The sequence below is a fragment of the Capricornis sumatraensis genome, chromosome 2, assembly GCF_032405125.1.
Source record: "Capricornis sumatraensis isolate serow.1 chromosome 2, serow.2, whole genome shotgun sequence".
Lineage (NCBI taxonomy): Eukaryota > Metazoa > Chordata > Mammalia > Artiodactyla > Bovidae > Capricornis > Capricornis sumatraensis.
In genome coordinates, this window is record NC_091070.1 from 92,656,410 (window position 1) to 92,671,602 (window position 15,193).

At 46.9% G+C, this 15,193-nt stretch overlaps 1 protein-coding gene across 1 annotated transcript; it reads right to left on the minus strand.

The window, feature by feature from the left end:
• Positions 1–2,594: 2,594 nt before the first annotated feature.
• F2RL1 (F2R like trypsin receptor 1) lies at positions 2,595–11,731 on the minus strand. The gene is made up of 2 exons (XM_068966092.1): positions 11,650–11,731; positions 2,595–3,706 (listed from the first exon to the last, which is right to left on the minus strand). Exons 1-2 carry the CDS (start codon positions 11,729–11,731, stop codon positions 2,595–2,597), a joined length of 1,194 nt encoding a protein of 397 aa, XP_068822193.1.
• Positions 11,732–15,193: the final 3,462 nt, after the last annotated feature.

The following is a 15,193-nucleotide window of genomic DNA, read 5'->3' on the forward strand; positions in this document are numbered from 1 at the left end:
TACACAAACACATTCATTCTTATTTTAAGAGTATTACATACAAAATATATTTTTTTCTATAAACAATTATAAAAATTAGTTCCCTTTGTGAGACAAGAATGGACATGAGTGGCAAAGAAGTACATTTGTCATTTTATATATTTTTACTCAGTTTGATTTTTTTTTACTATCAGCATGTATTATAAAAATGACTACTAAAGAAATAGCAAAGACCAAAAAAATGCTTTCCACTGGATCAGCCTGTGAGCCCCTTGTTTCTGCTCGCTTTTACCCTGGGTAGACCATCTTTTGCTTTCCCACCTGAAAAATGGAACCAAGCCCACCACGAGGAAGCCTGCTCAGAGAGTGAAAGCTGAGCCGGCGAGGAAGGCAGGGTGTATCTGGCCAAGAAGCGAAAGGCGGCAGACCAGAAATGAGACCACACCAGTCGTCAGAGATGAACAGTAATAATGCCACATTAAACTTATGAGTACGTGCCAAACATTTCATCCTAAGCTGCATTTTACAAACAAGAAACTGAGGCACAGAGAAGCATCTTCCTCAGGAACCCAAAACAAAGAAATGATGGCGTGAGAATTCAGTCCTGCCTGGCAGGAGGCTGTGCTGCTTCAACACAAACTAATGCAACAGATGTTTGCCAAACATTTCAGAAGACTGATGGATGAGCATTTCAGGAAATAAGTGCAAACACACTTTTCGGTAGAAGTATACATTACCGAAGGCCATTTGGCAAGTGTTACCAAAATTTAAAATGAGCACCCAACTTTTGACCTGGCCATTCTACTTCCTGGAACTCATCCTACAATGAAAATGAAAGTCACTCAGTCATGTCTGACTCTTTCCGACCCCATGGACTATACAGTCCATGGAATTCTCCAGGCCAGAATACTGGAGTGGGTAGCTGTTCCCTTCTCCAGGGGATCTTCCCAACCCAGGGATCAAACCCAAGTCTCCCACATTGCAGGCAAATTATCTGCTGACCCACAAGGGAAGCCCTCATCCTACGGAAATACTCACAAAGATGTCTACATACAGACGTTCAGTGTGGCACTGTTTTAACAGAGAAAAAGAGAGAGGGAGAGAGAAACAACTCCAGGGGCCATAGGTATGGAAATGACCAGATGACTAAAACCTCACAATATACCCCAAATATTAAGTAGCTTGTATCCTTTAAAAATGGAGGTCAATCCATAGATGTAGACGAGTGAATTCTAAAATGTAGTTAAAAGAAAAATAATTATTACAGGGCAATGTGTACAATATGACCCTCTTTACATAAAAAATAAGGTGTGAGAATCACTTCCATTTTTTCTTAGAAGAGTGATGCTTTTGTTTCCCTACTCTCCATTCCTCGAAAACAAAAATGAAAGCAAAAACCACACAATTCAGAGATAAGTCGTAAAAAATAAAAGTCATGTGTTATTTATAAATCAATCATACAGTAAAATAATTATTGTAAAAGGTCACAAATACAACAGCTGCATAAAGTCAGCTTGGAGTCAAGTACCTCTTTAAATACATTGCAAATCATCTCTATTTTAGTGTTCTTTTCCAGACAGATGTGGTTCAAACTCAAGAGACGGCTTTATCATTTCATATTTGATAAAAAGTCAACAAAACTGGCAATAAATAGGCCAACAATAATTTTTAAAAATACTAAGTGGTAAACACTATTCTTAGTTGTGAAAAAAATCTACTATTCAGACAACCTGAAGATTTCACTCAAGTCAGTAAAAGACACAAAATTAGCTTTTCCACATTTAAAACGCTCGTCGTATTTTCCTAGAAGTGATGATACATACAAAAGCTCAAAGCATTAATAAAGAAATGACTGGAAGTCCCAATAAGTCAATGAACAGACTTTGTTCTGAGCTGGATGGGAAAGAGACACAAAACGTTCTGTTTTGCTTCATTTTCCAAAAATTGCCATGGCTCCTGGAAGCAGTACCCAGACCAAAGGTTCCCAAACACTGGAGTGTAAGAAAGACTTGTTAAAATGCAGGTTCCTGGGCCCTGCCCCAGACTCTGAGCTCTGATTCCTGAGTACGATAAATCTACATTTTCAAACAAGATGCACAATGATTTTGATGAAGTGGTGCAAGAACCCCACCATTCAAACCTGTTGCTGTTGCCTGGAAACCTGACTTGGGGCAGCTCCCCCACCTCTTTAGTTCTCTCATCCGTATAGCCGGTCAACTGTACTGATCTTCTCTGAGGGCCCTGAAGCCCTAACGCAGCTGGACCGACCCCAGAGGTAAAACAGATGTAGTTGGAGCTAAAAACTTTAACCTTCACGCCAAGACTAGTCTTGGCACATCATGGGGTTTCCGTCTTTTCTGCACCGTCTGAAAAGTCTGGTTCAATCAGTTCCATTTCTGGGAGCCCCTGAGTAGAGGAATTCTGAAACTGACATTCCACGTGAATTTGGGGGACTTTCCTCATGCAAACAGGGAAGCTTCCAGCAACCCTGAGAGGTGCTGCATATACATGGTATGTGGTGAAACCTACTTGGTTAGGAAACAACAGAAGCATCTCCGGAATGGTAAGCAGGCCCCAAAGCCTCCAGCAGAACTTCCATTGAGGAACCGGACCACTCAGTAGGAGCCTTTGACACTGGTCGAACTTGAAGAGTAAGAGCTGGATTTCCCCGAGAATTTCTTTGAGGAGAGGGATACCTGCATCCGCTTTACAGTGCGGACGCTCCGGCAGAGAAGAGCGTTCTTGGCGTGATCCCGGAAGTCCTGCGAAACGAAGTAATAGACAAAGGGGTCGATGCAGCTGTTGAGGGTGGAGAGGCAGAGGGCCACGATGTACAGGGCGTAGACGTGACTCTGGCCCCAGGTCTTAATCAGGAAGTAGTGCGCCACGAGCAGAAGGTTACTGGGCGTGAAGCAGATCAGGTACATGGCCAGGACGGTGACAATGAGCTTGATGGCCCTCCGCCTCTTCTTTCCTGAGCTCTCATCCATGGCAGAAGACTGGAGGGTCCGGATCATGAGCACGTACGCCGAGGCCGTGAGGAAGGCTGGGAACAGAAAGACTCCAATGGCCAGAGACAGGAAGTAGTTGAACATGTCTCCCACCAGCACCTCCTCCGGCAAAACGTCGTGACAGGTCGTGATGTTAAGGGCCGGGATGTAGGAGGTCTGCTTTACGGCGTACAAGGGGATGGTAAGCAGCAGAATGAGCAGCCATATTCCCAGGGAGACGCCGATGGCAATGTTTGCCTGCTTCTTGGGGTGCACCATGGGGTTCACGATGACCCAGTATCTCTGCACGCTGAGGCAGGTCATGAAGAGGATGGAGCAGTACATGTTGCCGTAGAAAAAGCCAATGAGCACCTTGCAAAGAGACTCCCCGTAAATCCAGTTGTTGCCATGGATGTGATACGCGATCTTCAAAGGGAACCAGGTAACCGAGAGGAGGTCGGCCAAGGCCAGGTTGGCCATGTAAATCACAGCGGGGTGCTTCTTCTTTGTTCGGAAAAGAAAGACCCACAGGGCCATGCCATTGCTTGGCAAACCAACCACGAATACGATCGTGTAGACAACTGGAAGAAAGACAGTGGTCAGCTTTCCAGTGAGGACGGAGGTAGAAAACTCATCCACGGAAAAGCCTGGTTTCACTGTCACGCCTCTGCCAGTGACCACAGGTGACTTATCCACGTTACCAATGAGGCTTCTTCCTTTAGACAGTCTCTTGTCTCCTGCACAAGAAAGGCAAGGCGGACAAGGGTCATTACAGAAATCAGTGTTACCGCAGAGATGCTGGTTTGTCCAAATACAAGCGCTTCAGAGAAAGAACGGCTGGTGGGAAGGTCACGGGCAAGATGGTGCCCAGCACTCCAGTCACCACCTGAAAGCTCGGGCAGAGGAGAATAGGAGGACAGCAGCTGAGGAGAAAAAGAAGCAGTGAGACGGACTGAGAAAGAACAGCAGAAGCCGGAGAGGACAGGGTTAGGCGAGCCTGCCTTTCTCCAGGGCAGTGTAGATGAAGAAAGTTTCCCGCACTGCGTGAAGGAAGAAAAAGAAGACAGGAGGAGGGGCATCCAGAATGCCTCCAGGGGCTTCTGATGGGTGGTGGGATTACTAGGATTTCTATGGTCTGGATTTGTGTGCCTGCTGTGTTATTTTTGTTGTTTTTTTAATCCTAATTTTCTATTTTTTAAGTCTTTACTGAATTTGTTACAATATTGCTTCTATTTTATGTTTCGGGTTTTTGGCCATGTGGCACGTGGGATCTTCGCTACCTGACCAGGGATCGAGCCTGCACCACCTGCGTTGAAAGATGAAGTCTGAACTTTTGGACAACTAGGGAAGTCCCCCTGCTGTGTGCGTGTGTGTGTGTGTGTGCATGTGTCTGTTTTTACAATGGGTATTTTTTTTAATGGGAGGGTTATGAAGTATGTGTACAACATAACAATGATTTCTATGAATCCTGGAAAAAACTGACAGTATACCATTTAGTTCTACAAACTGTCCACACTCATCAGTCTCCAACTGTTCTCATAATGGCCATCTATCTCATTTGTGCTGCAAGACAACTCAGCCTGGCCCATCACTCCTTAGCCCAAAGTCCAACACAGCGAGGTTCCCAGGAGCTCACATACACTGTTTCTCTAGACACAAGGACAGCCTCAGCCAGGGCAGGGGTCTCCCGCTTCTCTGAGGGCTTCCTGGAGACCTGCCCAAGGAGAAGAGTGGGCAGCAAGCCTTCTGACCTCAAGGTCACCGGGCAGCTGGGTGCACGATTTCTGTTCAGACAAATTTGTATTCTGACATTTAAGCAAGTAATATGCTAAGCTTTAACAACGTCCACTTTCATCCCCATATTATGAATTAAACTTTCGAAATCACGAATGAACGGCATGGCCAGCCTACATCCTGCCCCAACCAAGTGTCCATCAACCTACAGAACAAAGTGAAGGGCAATGTAAGGACCCAGAAGGCCCTGACTTTATTTCTGGGAAAGAGCAGCCCTTCACCATGGCACGTTTATGCCAGGGAGGATGTTCAACCTACTCACAAGCTTATCTGATAACTTGCATGTGTTGTCATCATTTTTTCCTCTTCTACCTAAGACACGGCTGGTGGGAAGGTAAAGTGGTACAGTCACTTTACCAGATGTGCAAAACCATCTGGCAGTTCCTTGAACGGTTCACCAGAGAATTGCCGTACAACCCAGCAATTCCTACTCCTAAGTATATACCCAGGACACAGGAAAACATGGAAACCTGTACAGGAATGTTCAGAACAGCATTATTCATTACAGCCCCAAAGGAGAAATAACCCAGATGTCCATCAGCTGATGAATGGATAAACAAAATGTGGTCAATGCCTACAATGGAACATGACTTAGCAATAAAAAGAAATGAAGTACCGTTACATGCTACAACACAGGCGAAGCTTGAAAAGGTTGTGCTTTTGAAAGAAGCCTCTGGAGTATGTACTGTAGGGGTCCATTATAATAAGTGTTCTGAATAGGCAAATCCACAGACAAAATACAGATGAGTGGTTGCCAGGAGCTGGGGAATGGGGCAAACTGGGGGATGATGGCTAAGGGATGGGTAGAGTGTTCTTATAGGGTAAAAAAATATTCTAAAGCTGATTGTGGTGATGGATAGATTATCTGTGAATAGTCTAAAAAGCACTGAATTGTAGACTTTGAACGGGTGAACTGTATGGTTTGCAGGTTACATCTTAATAAACCTGTTAAAGAATGACACCTGATGGAAGGCAGGAAGTAGGCTGAGGTGTCATTACTAAAGCTGACTGAGGGGTACCAGGGATTCACTGCAACATTCTATCTTCATGTGTCTAGAATTTTCCATAAAAATAAACATATACCAGGTCCCAAAAGTTCATGAAAAGAGATAAAAAACTATTTTATGTAAGGATACTCAAATAAAGAAGGGTGGGGAAGGAGCCAGAAATACTACAAAAAGGTAGGGAAGGATTCAAAGAGTGAGGAAGAAAGATTTCCTGAGAATATTCGCACATAGAACCCTGAATGACTGCACTCTAAAATACCATTCATATTAGCTGTGTCCATCGACCCAGGGGCAGAGCACACGACCAGCGTGCCACTTGGTGTAACTGAGCAGTGCTAGAACTACCCAGTACTAACACTGGTAAATGTCGAGCTGCTGCTCAACGTGCCCTGAAGCCCTTCCAGCACAGGGCACAGGCTTCTACCTCATACAGGGTCCTCAACTCACAGAACTCGTCTAGAACGGATGCCGTCCCAGCTTCTAACCCTTCCGTAAACCAGACAACATCATTTCTATTTCACAGGGTGAAGATGAACTACTTAATAAACACTGAAATGCAATGACAGTCACGATATAGTGTCAACTGAGAAAGCAACTGGTGGAATAATATGCTTCCATCTATATAACAGTTATAATTTGTCAACAAATCTGAAGTCTAGGAAAACATCCACTACACCATAAACTCTGCCACCTCTAGAGTAAAATGGGTGGGGAGGGGAGAAGTTTACTTTTTTTTTACCTTTATACCCCTCTATGTCATTTGGATTGCTTTTTCAGAGGCGTGTAAACTGGTGTAATCTAGTCGAAGGGCAATTTGGCAAAATATCAAAAACTTTAAGTGTGCTTGCCCTATGGCCCACTGATTTGCTGCTAGGAATTTGTTCTGCATGCATACTAGCTAAAGTACACAAAAACAGTGTATGTTCAAGAATATTTACCATGGTAAAACAAAAATGATAGTTTCAATGTCCATCGAAAAACAAAAAAAGGCAAGTTCAGTAATTTATGGCATTTATAAAGAAAGGCAATGCCAAAGAATGCTCAAACGACCGCACAATTGCACTCCTCTCACATGCTAGTAAAGTAATGCTCAAAATTCTCTAAGCCAGGCTTCAGCGATACGTGAACCGTGAACTCCCTGATGTTCAAGCTGGTTTTAGAAAAGGCAGAGGAACCAGAGATCAAATTGCCAACATCCGCTGGATCATGGAAAAAGCAAGAGAGTTCCAGAAAGATATCTATTTCTGCTTTATTGACTATGCCAAAGCCTTTGACTGTGTGGATCACAATAAATTGTGGAAAATTCTGAAAGAGATGGGAATACCAGATCACCTGACCTGCCTCTTGAGAAATCTGTATGCAGGTCAGGAAGCAACAGTTAGAACTGGACATGGAACAACAGACTGGTTCCAAATAGGAAAAGGTGTACGTCAAGGCTGTCTATTGTCACCCTGCTTATTTAACTTCTATGCAGAGTACATCATGAGAGACGCTAGACTGGAAGAAGCACAAGCTGGAATCAAGATTGCCGGGAGAAATATCAATAACCTCAGGTATGCAGATGACACCACCTTTATGGCAGAAAGTGAAGAGGAACTCAAAAGCCTCTTGATGAAAGTGAAAGAGGAGAGTGAAAAAGTTGGCTTAAAGCTCAACATTCAGAAAACGAAGATCATGGCATCTGGTGCCATCACTTCATGGGAAATAGATGGGGAAACAGTGGAAACAGTGTCAGACTTTATTTTTCTGGGCTCCAAAATCACTGCAGATGGTGACTGCAGCCATGAAATTAAAAGACGCTTACTCCTTGGAAGAAAAGTTATGACCAACCTAGACAGCATATTCAAAAGCAGGGACATTACTTTGCCGACTAAGGTCCGTCTAGTCAAGGCTATGGTTTTTCCTGTGGTCATGTATGGATGTGAGAGTTGGACTGTGAAGAAGGGTGAGCACTGAAGAATTGATGCTTTTGAACTGTGGTGTTGGAGAAGACTCTTGAGGGTCCCTTGAACTGCAAGGAGATCCAACCAGTCCATTCTGAAGGAGATCAGCCCTGGGATTTCTTTGGAGGGAATGATGCTAAAGCTGAAACTCCAGTACTTTGCCCACCTCATGTGAAAAGCTGACTCATTGGAAAAGACTCTGATGCTGGGAGGGATTGGGGGCAGGAGGAGAAAGGGACGACAGAGGATGAGATGGCTGGATGGCATCACGGACTTGATGGACGTGAGTCTGAGTGAACTCTGGGAGTTGGTGATGGACAGGGAGGCCTGGCGTGCTGCGATTCATGGGGTCACAAAGAGTCAGATACGACTGAGCGACTGAACTGAACTGAACTGATCTGATACAATGAATAATGTGCCCCCTAAAAAAGTATGGGCAGATTTTCCTATATTGACCGTGACTAGATCGTATAGGTTAAAAAAACGGTAGGACGGCATGGACAGTATGAGCCTTCTACTGTTACACAACGCATGTATTTCTGCATAAAGAAGTCTGTTGTGAGTGAAGAAGGGAGAGAACGGGGATGTTTCACTTTTAACCTTTTTGATTTGCACTTTTAACTTTAAAAACATTACCTGCTCTTTGCTATATTAAGCTTCCTCCTGTGGCCCACCCTCCCAACACAAGCAGGCATAGAGCAGCTACTTTATTTGTTTAAACTCTCCTCTTGTGTTCGTTCCCCTATTATCCTCCTCACCCCCAAATATTCTTTTGCTCTGAACTTTGGGAGCACAGATCAAAAAAGAAAAGTTTCCATTACTTGGTACCCTCTCTAGGGACACATTAGTCAAATTTCTTGTATTCTTTCAGGATGAAGTGTTTTCCTCTCAACATTTGCCCAGCTAATAAAACCGTAAGAAAGTCAAACACGCACTTCACTAAAACATCACCTATCAAAATTAATTAGTAACTACAAGGTCAGGCAGGTGACCAAACACAAATTTAAGGTCCCATCTTCAGGTTCATTGCAGTGTCCTCTCTTATTCTAAAACATGGAAAATAGCCCGAGTCTATCAACAGAGGACCAGTTAAAAATTATTATACATCCACTGGTAACATTTTAAGATTCATTAAAAATGTTTTCTATTTACTAACATGCTACTGATGTTTGGTCATTGATGTTTACTCATTACTGATGTTTACTTTTACTCATTGGAAAAGACCCTGATGCTGGGAAAGACTGAAGGCAAAAAGAGAAAAGGGCAGCAGAGGATGAGATGGTTAGATAGCATCACCAACTCAGTGGACATAAATTTGGGCAAACTCCAGGAGATATTAGAGGACAGAGGAGCTGCAAAGAGTCGGATCTAGCCTAGCAACTGAGCAATGGCAACTGACTGATGTTTATATAAACACATAGCTGTACAAAAATTTTTTCTCTATTTATGAATACATATTTTGTGCATGGATGTATGAAAGCATGAGAAAGGCTAGAAACCAAAATGTTAGCAATGCTTTGGGTAATGAGGGTGATTTAATTAATGCCACCTCCTTTTTGGACTTATTTTTCCTTTACAGTAATCACATACGGCTTGTATCATTAATGACCAATTACAAAGGGAACACAAGTTTCAGTGTCCGAAAGAAAAATGGAATGACTGCTTTACAGGGGACTTCTCAGACTTGTGACACAGGGGAAAGAAGTAAGTACCTGAAAAAAGCCAACTTAAATGACAAACTGCCATCAACTGCCAGGAAGCTCTGGGTCAGTCCCTTTACTTCATTTTTCATTCACTATTTACTGAGGTCCTTTAGGGAAAGAGATGTGTTGGACCGTGGTGATGGAGGTGCTGTTAGGGGTCCCTGGCCTCCTGGAGTATGTGATCCAGTTGGGGGAGAGAGAAAACTATTTACAGAAGTAACTATCCATCACTCAGATGGTAAAGAACACACACACACGCACGCACGCACGCATGCACACACACACACACACACACACACACACTTGTGATAGGAAAGAAAGCAGGGGTATGATGGACAGTTTTCCTTGCCTCTCCCCCTCAATTCAGCAGCCCCCATCTGTGAAATGATAAGGTTACTCTCTAGGCTGAGTTCCCTTCCATAAGGCAGTGTTTCAGGGAAAAACCTTTGGGAAGAAAAGTCTAGGATGCGTCTTGCTGCAAACTGAGGGGGATACATGAGGGCCAGACTGAAGCGGGTGAGCAAAGACAGGTGCTGAAAGTCAGAAACACTGGTGATGCCATGTTTCTTAATTAAAATCAACTTAGTTTCAAGTTGTGAAGAAAGCTCCATCTACCTAAAGTCTCACTGTTACTGAACTGACCTTTTAGCAGTTACCCTGCAAAGGAATAAAAGTATGTGGAAGGGAATATTGAATAGTTCTGTTTAACAAGTAACTTGATCTTTGTCGTGTTGTTAAATGAAGTGTGCCTTATACTTCAGAAATCCTCCCAGCTCCTGTCCCTCACTTTGTAAACAAGAGCAAGCCAAACACTCAGGCAAGCTTCCTATTGGAATTGTCTAGATGATAAATTAGAAGAATCCACATCCTCACATTTTACAGAAGATGTCTGCACATACTAAGCCTTGCCCCTAAATTTTAAGTTTGTAAGTTTAAAAACAGAACAGTAAAGGGACATGTATTCATCAGTTTCAGTACTTTCAGGAAATAAAATATCTTTATTCTGACGCTGACAATAAAATGTGTACCAGGGGTGTAGTTTTTCAAGTATCCACCATAATAATACCCTTTTCTGTAACTGCAGAAGGAAAAGAATCACATGCTTCTGATTCAAATTCACAGCGATTTGCTGTTTTACAATGTCTTCATGAAGAGGATAAAAGTGAGAACCTGTCTTAACAGGTCTACAAATTTCGCACGGAAACAAAAACTTCCTTTTTAAGGCTCCTCATCCGTTAGCATCACAGTATGAGTTTGAGTAGGCTCCGGGGGTTGTTGGACAGGGAAGCCTGGCGTGCTGCAGTCCATGGGGTCGCAGAGTCGGACACGATTGAGCGACTGAACTGAACTGAAGGCAATACCCGGCCTAACAGCGCCCACGCCCTGAGAGAGCAGCTCAGCCGGGGAGATTCCCCCTCCCGCCTGACAAGTCCGAGCACACCCCGGGCACCGGCTGCGGCGCACAAGCTGGGTACTTCCGTGCCCGGGGAGCGCAGCCTCGGGCCTTCGGACCTGGTGGCGGCCGGTGTGGCACCGAAGGGCCGGGAAACCCGGGGCCCAGAGATCACCTGCTCGAACGTGAAGCAGGGTTCAAGAAGTTCCATTCGTTCACCTGTTCGACTGGCCTACAACCCGGAGCGAGCGCCTGGCACCCGAAGAACCAACAGGGCCCGGCCCTGGCTTCCCCACTCCCGCCACGAACCGTCCCAGAGGAGCTGCCGGCCCCGGGGAAGGGGAGGCGGGTTGAATGCCGAGGGCCGACCCCAAAGAGGGGCCTCCAGAAGTTGCAGGAGGCTCAGAAAACGACTCAGAAAATTCCCAGGCCGCGGGCTCCATCCCGCTCTTTGAGGCCGTCAACTCGCTAACTCCGCGGGTCGCGCAGGACTAGGCAGGAGAGTCTGAAAAGTGTGCGAAAGTTCCTTAATGACTAGTGTTTGCAAAGAAACCTGGGGCTGGTGGGGCGGCGAGGGACTCAGCCCCCCGGGTCGTCCGTAGACGCGAACACCCCGCTGTCTTCCGCTCGCTTCCACAGGCTTCAGCCCCTGCTGGTGGTCCCAGCTGGGGCCCCGGAGACCCCCCGCTCCGAAGCCGGGAGCGGAGCCGCCGGGTGCGGGGAGGAGAAGGCGGCGGCCGCACTCACCCTTCCCGCATCCACCCGGCGTCCGCCTCCAGCCCACGGCGCCCGAGACCCCCGCTCCCGAGCAGCGCGACCCCTCCCAGCCGAGCCTCTCACCTGCGACGGTGCGGTTGCAGGAGGCAGAGGCCGCCAGCAGGAGGACGCCCCAGAGCAGCCACGCCGCGCTCGGGCTTCGCATCCTGCAGCAGCGCCGACGCCGGGCGGACCCGGAGCCCGCCGCCGCCACAGCCCCGAAACTGAGTCCCCCTCGCCCCTCGGCTCGGGTAGGAAGCCACCCTCCCGCCGGCCCCTGATTGGAGCCTGCGCGCACGCCTCCCGAGAACCCGGTAAGTTTCAGTGAAACTCGAGCCTCTCGCCGCACCTGCGCGCGGCCACGCCCCGGGGCCGGGACGCGCTGCTCCTCCCCGCGGTTCCGAGACCGGGAGTCCCGGGCCCCGCCCCGGGCCGCCGCCCGAGGTGCGCCCGCCGCGTAGAAACTGTGCTGTGATCTTCGAAAGGTTGGAACACTCTCGTCGTGGGATCGCCGCGGCCTGCGCAAGGCCGAAAACCGCCTTTAACCTTGAATTATTCCTGCGGAGCCAGCGTTGTCCACCCCCATCCCTCGCCCTTCCTAAAGGGCAAAGAGCCAAGGCCCGGGCTCGCTGCAGTTATCTTGGGTACTTGGTAGAGGCCTCCCAGTGTCGTCCGCGCTGCGGGATGACGGGTGACTTTCTAGTCTGCACTGGCAGGATGGACGTCTGCGGGCCCCCGCCAACACGATGGGGAGCAGGCAGGGGCCCGGGCCTGCCGGAGTCTTCAGGGATCTGTGTTTAAGTTTCCACTCTGCTGTTAACTAGCTGCGACCCCTCATAAACCTCTCACCCCTTCTAGGCGCCCTTCCCCGTCTGTGAAGTGGGAGCGAGAAAACAGTTGTAACAGCGACTTAAAGTACCACGCGTAAATGATTCAGGAGTAATCTAGATTAATCCCCAGAATGTAAAAAACATGCAATAACTGTTATTCCCATTTTACAGACGAGGAAACTGAATTAAGGTTGAACAAACTGCCCACAGTCGCGCAGCGGTAGTCACGGATTGTAAATGTCCATCACAAGTAAACATGGTGACTTCTGCTTTCTCCTATTAGTCACTGCTCCCGCCAGAGGCTTTTCTGTGAGAGCCCACAGTCCACAGAATTATGTAAACATTTATATTTGCAAGTAGGGCTTCCCAGTGGCGCTAGTGGTAAAGAACCTGCCTGCCAATGCAGGAGATGTAAGAGCCACGGGATTCGATCCGTTGGAAAGATCCCCTGGAAGAGGGTGTGGTAATCCACTCCAGTATTCTTGCCTGGAGACTCTCATGGACAGAGGAGCCAGGCGGGCTGCCGTCCCTGAGGTCACATAGAGTCAGACACGACTGAAGCGACTCAGCACATATTTACGAGTTTGCGTGGAGAATACCTGACAGGGCATGAGGCTGAGCGTGAGACTGGGGATGGAGCACAGCACCTGCATTATATTGCTAATATCTTACTTTTTACTTGCTTTAAAAAGGTAAAATAAGTTTACTATAATTCATTTAAACTCGTGGGCAGTGGAGGAGCAGAGAAGAGAAACATGAGTGCTATCTTGAAATACCTGAAAAGTTAGCATGTAGGAGAGGATTAGACATGCTCTCAGTAGGTCCAGAGAGCAGAAATAGGAGCCATGGTGGGGAACTGACTTCAGCTCAGTGTGGAAAGAGGTTTTTAACAGGTCTGATTCTCGGCAGTCCATTGGTTAGGCTCTTTCACGGCCATGGCCGGGGTTCAGTCTCCGGTTGGGGAGCTAAGATCCCTACCAGCTGTGAGGTGAGGCCAAATCAAAACAAACAAACAAAAACAGTCCCAGTCCTGAGGGCTGCCTGGTGACATTAAGGCCACGTCACTGTCAGACTTGCAGCAAAGGACCAGGGCATGTGTCCTGCAGGTTGGAGAGGCAATTCCCTACCAGGATCAGGGGGCAGGCTGAGGAGTTCAGGTCGCCTCTTGAGCGTCTTGAGCCCTGGGAGTCCATGGTTCTTTCTAGAAGACCAGTTTGGCGAGTCAGGTGTCAGTGATGCCATCAGTAACTGAACAAATGTAAACTGAACGTACTCCATCTTGGGCCTGTGAGTTTCTAGAATGGAGCTTACATCTAATAAAGGTCCTGTGTTCTGAGTATGACCTCTTGCTGAACCTACCATGGGACCAATTAATAGAACTAATGGGGGTTCCAGATAATTCAGGCAGACAAGATTGTATAACATGTCATGTTAGGGGCTCCCCTGGTAGCTCAGTGGTAAGGAATCCATCCGCCTGCCAGTGCAGAAGGCATGGGTTCGATCCCTGATCTGGGAAGATCCCACGTGCCTTGGAGCAGCTAAGCCCGTGCACCACAACTATTGAGCGTGTGTGCTCTCAAGCCCAGGAGCCACAACTACTGAGTCCACGTGCCACAACTACAGAAACCCGTGCGCCCTAGAGCCTGCGCTCTGCAGCAAGAGGAACCACCACGATGGGAAGCCTGCACACTGCAACAAAGAAGAGCCACAGAAGCCCAAACGGCAGCGAAGACCCAGGACAACCAGAAATTCAGAAACAAGATCATTTTTTAAAATATCATGTTAGCCAGTTGTTTCAACCATATGGCAAGTAAGACATTTCCCCACGTTTACGTAAGTAAAGGGCTAGCATTCTGCCTCTGCCCTCTGCCCTGACAGAGCTCACAGGAGCAGGAAAATAAATGGTTGAAAAGGCGGAGAAGCAAATGGCCCTGAATGGACCACAAGAATGGAGTAATTGCTCCCTGAATAATGGGAATGGACTGCTTCCCAACACACACACAGACAAGAGGCGCTGGGGGAGGCTGTCCAGTGAGTGACACAGTTCTTTTTAATGGGTGCCTGTCAGTAGCCCCACATCTTCGGAACCTCTCATCATTATTGTCTGGAGTTCTTTTGGGAATGTGGAAAGAGCTCGGCCTCTGAAACCATATAACCCTGCGGGCAAAATTTGGTCTTTCACCTTCCAGCTATCTGTGACTTGGGATAAATTTTACTACTTACCCTCTCTAAGTGGAGAGGGCATTCCACTTACCTATAAAGTGGAATCAAGGGAATTTTCTGGTGGTCCAGTGGTTAAGACTGTGCTCTCACTGCTGATGGCCCCAGTTCAATCCCTGGTCACAGAACTAAGAACCCACAAGCCATATGTTGTGGGGGGAAGAAAGAAAAAATGATGGGGTCAAGTTTTTTTTAGTTGAAAAGTACCTGAGGATAAAATAAATTGTGACTGTGTTTTGTTTCCTTTCTTTCTTTCAGGAGTCTTCTTTATACCCTCCACCAGTACCCCAGCTCTCAGGATGCTGCTTCCCAGGGCCACACCGCTGTGCTCTCTTTTCCTCCCGGGAAAAGCTGACTTCTTAGAAGCAGCACCAGGGCCTTCCTCATCTGTCCAGGAGTAAGATCTCTTGATGGCAAACAGGTCACTCCCAAGGGTCCTTCACTGGGAAAGATACTCAGTCCCACGAGACCCCTTCAATCCTTCCAAGCTTCCATTGAATCATCTGTAATATATGACATCTATAATCTGAAGGTGATGATAGTACCATTCTTACAGGCTGTTTGTGAAGACTTGGGTT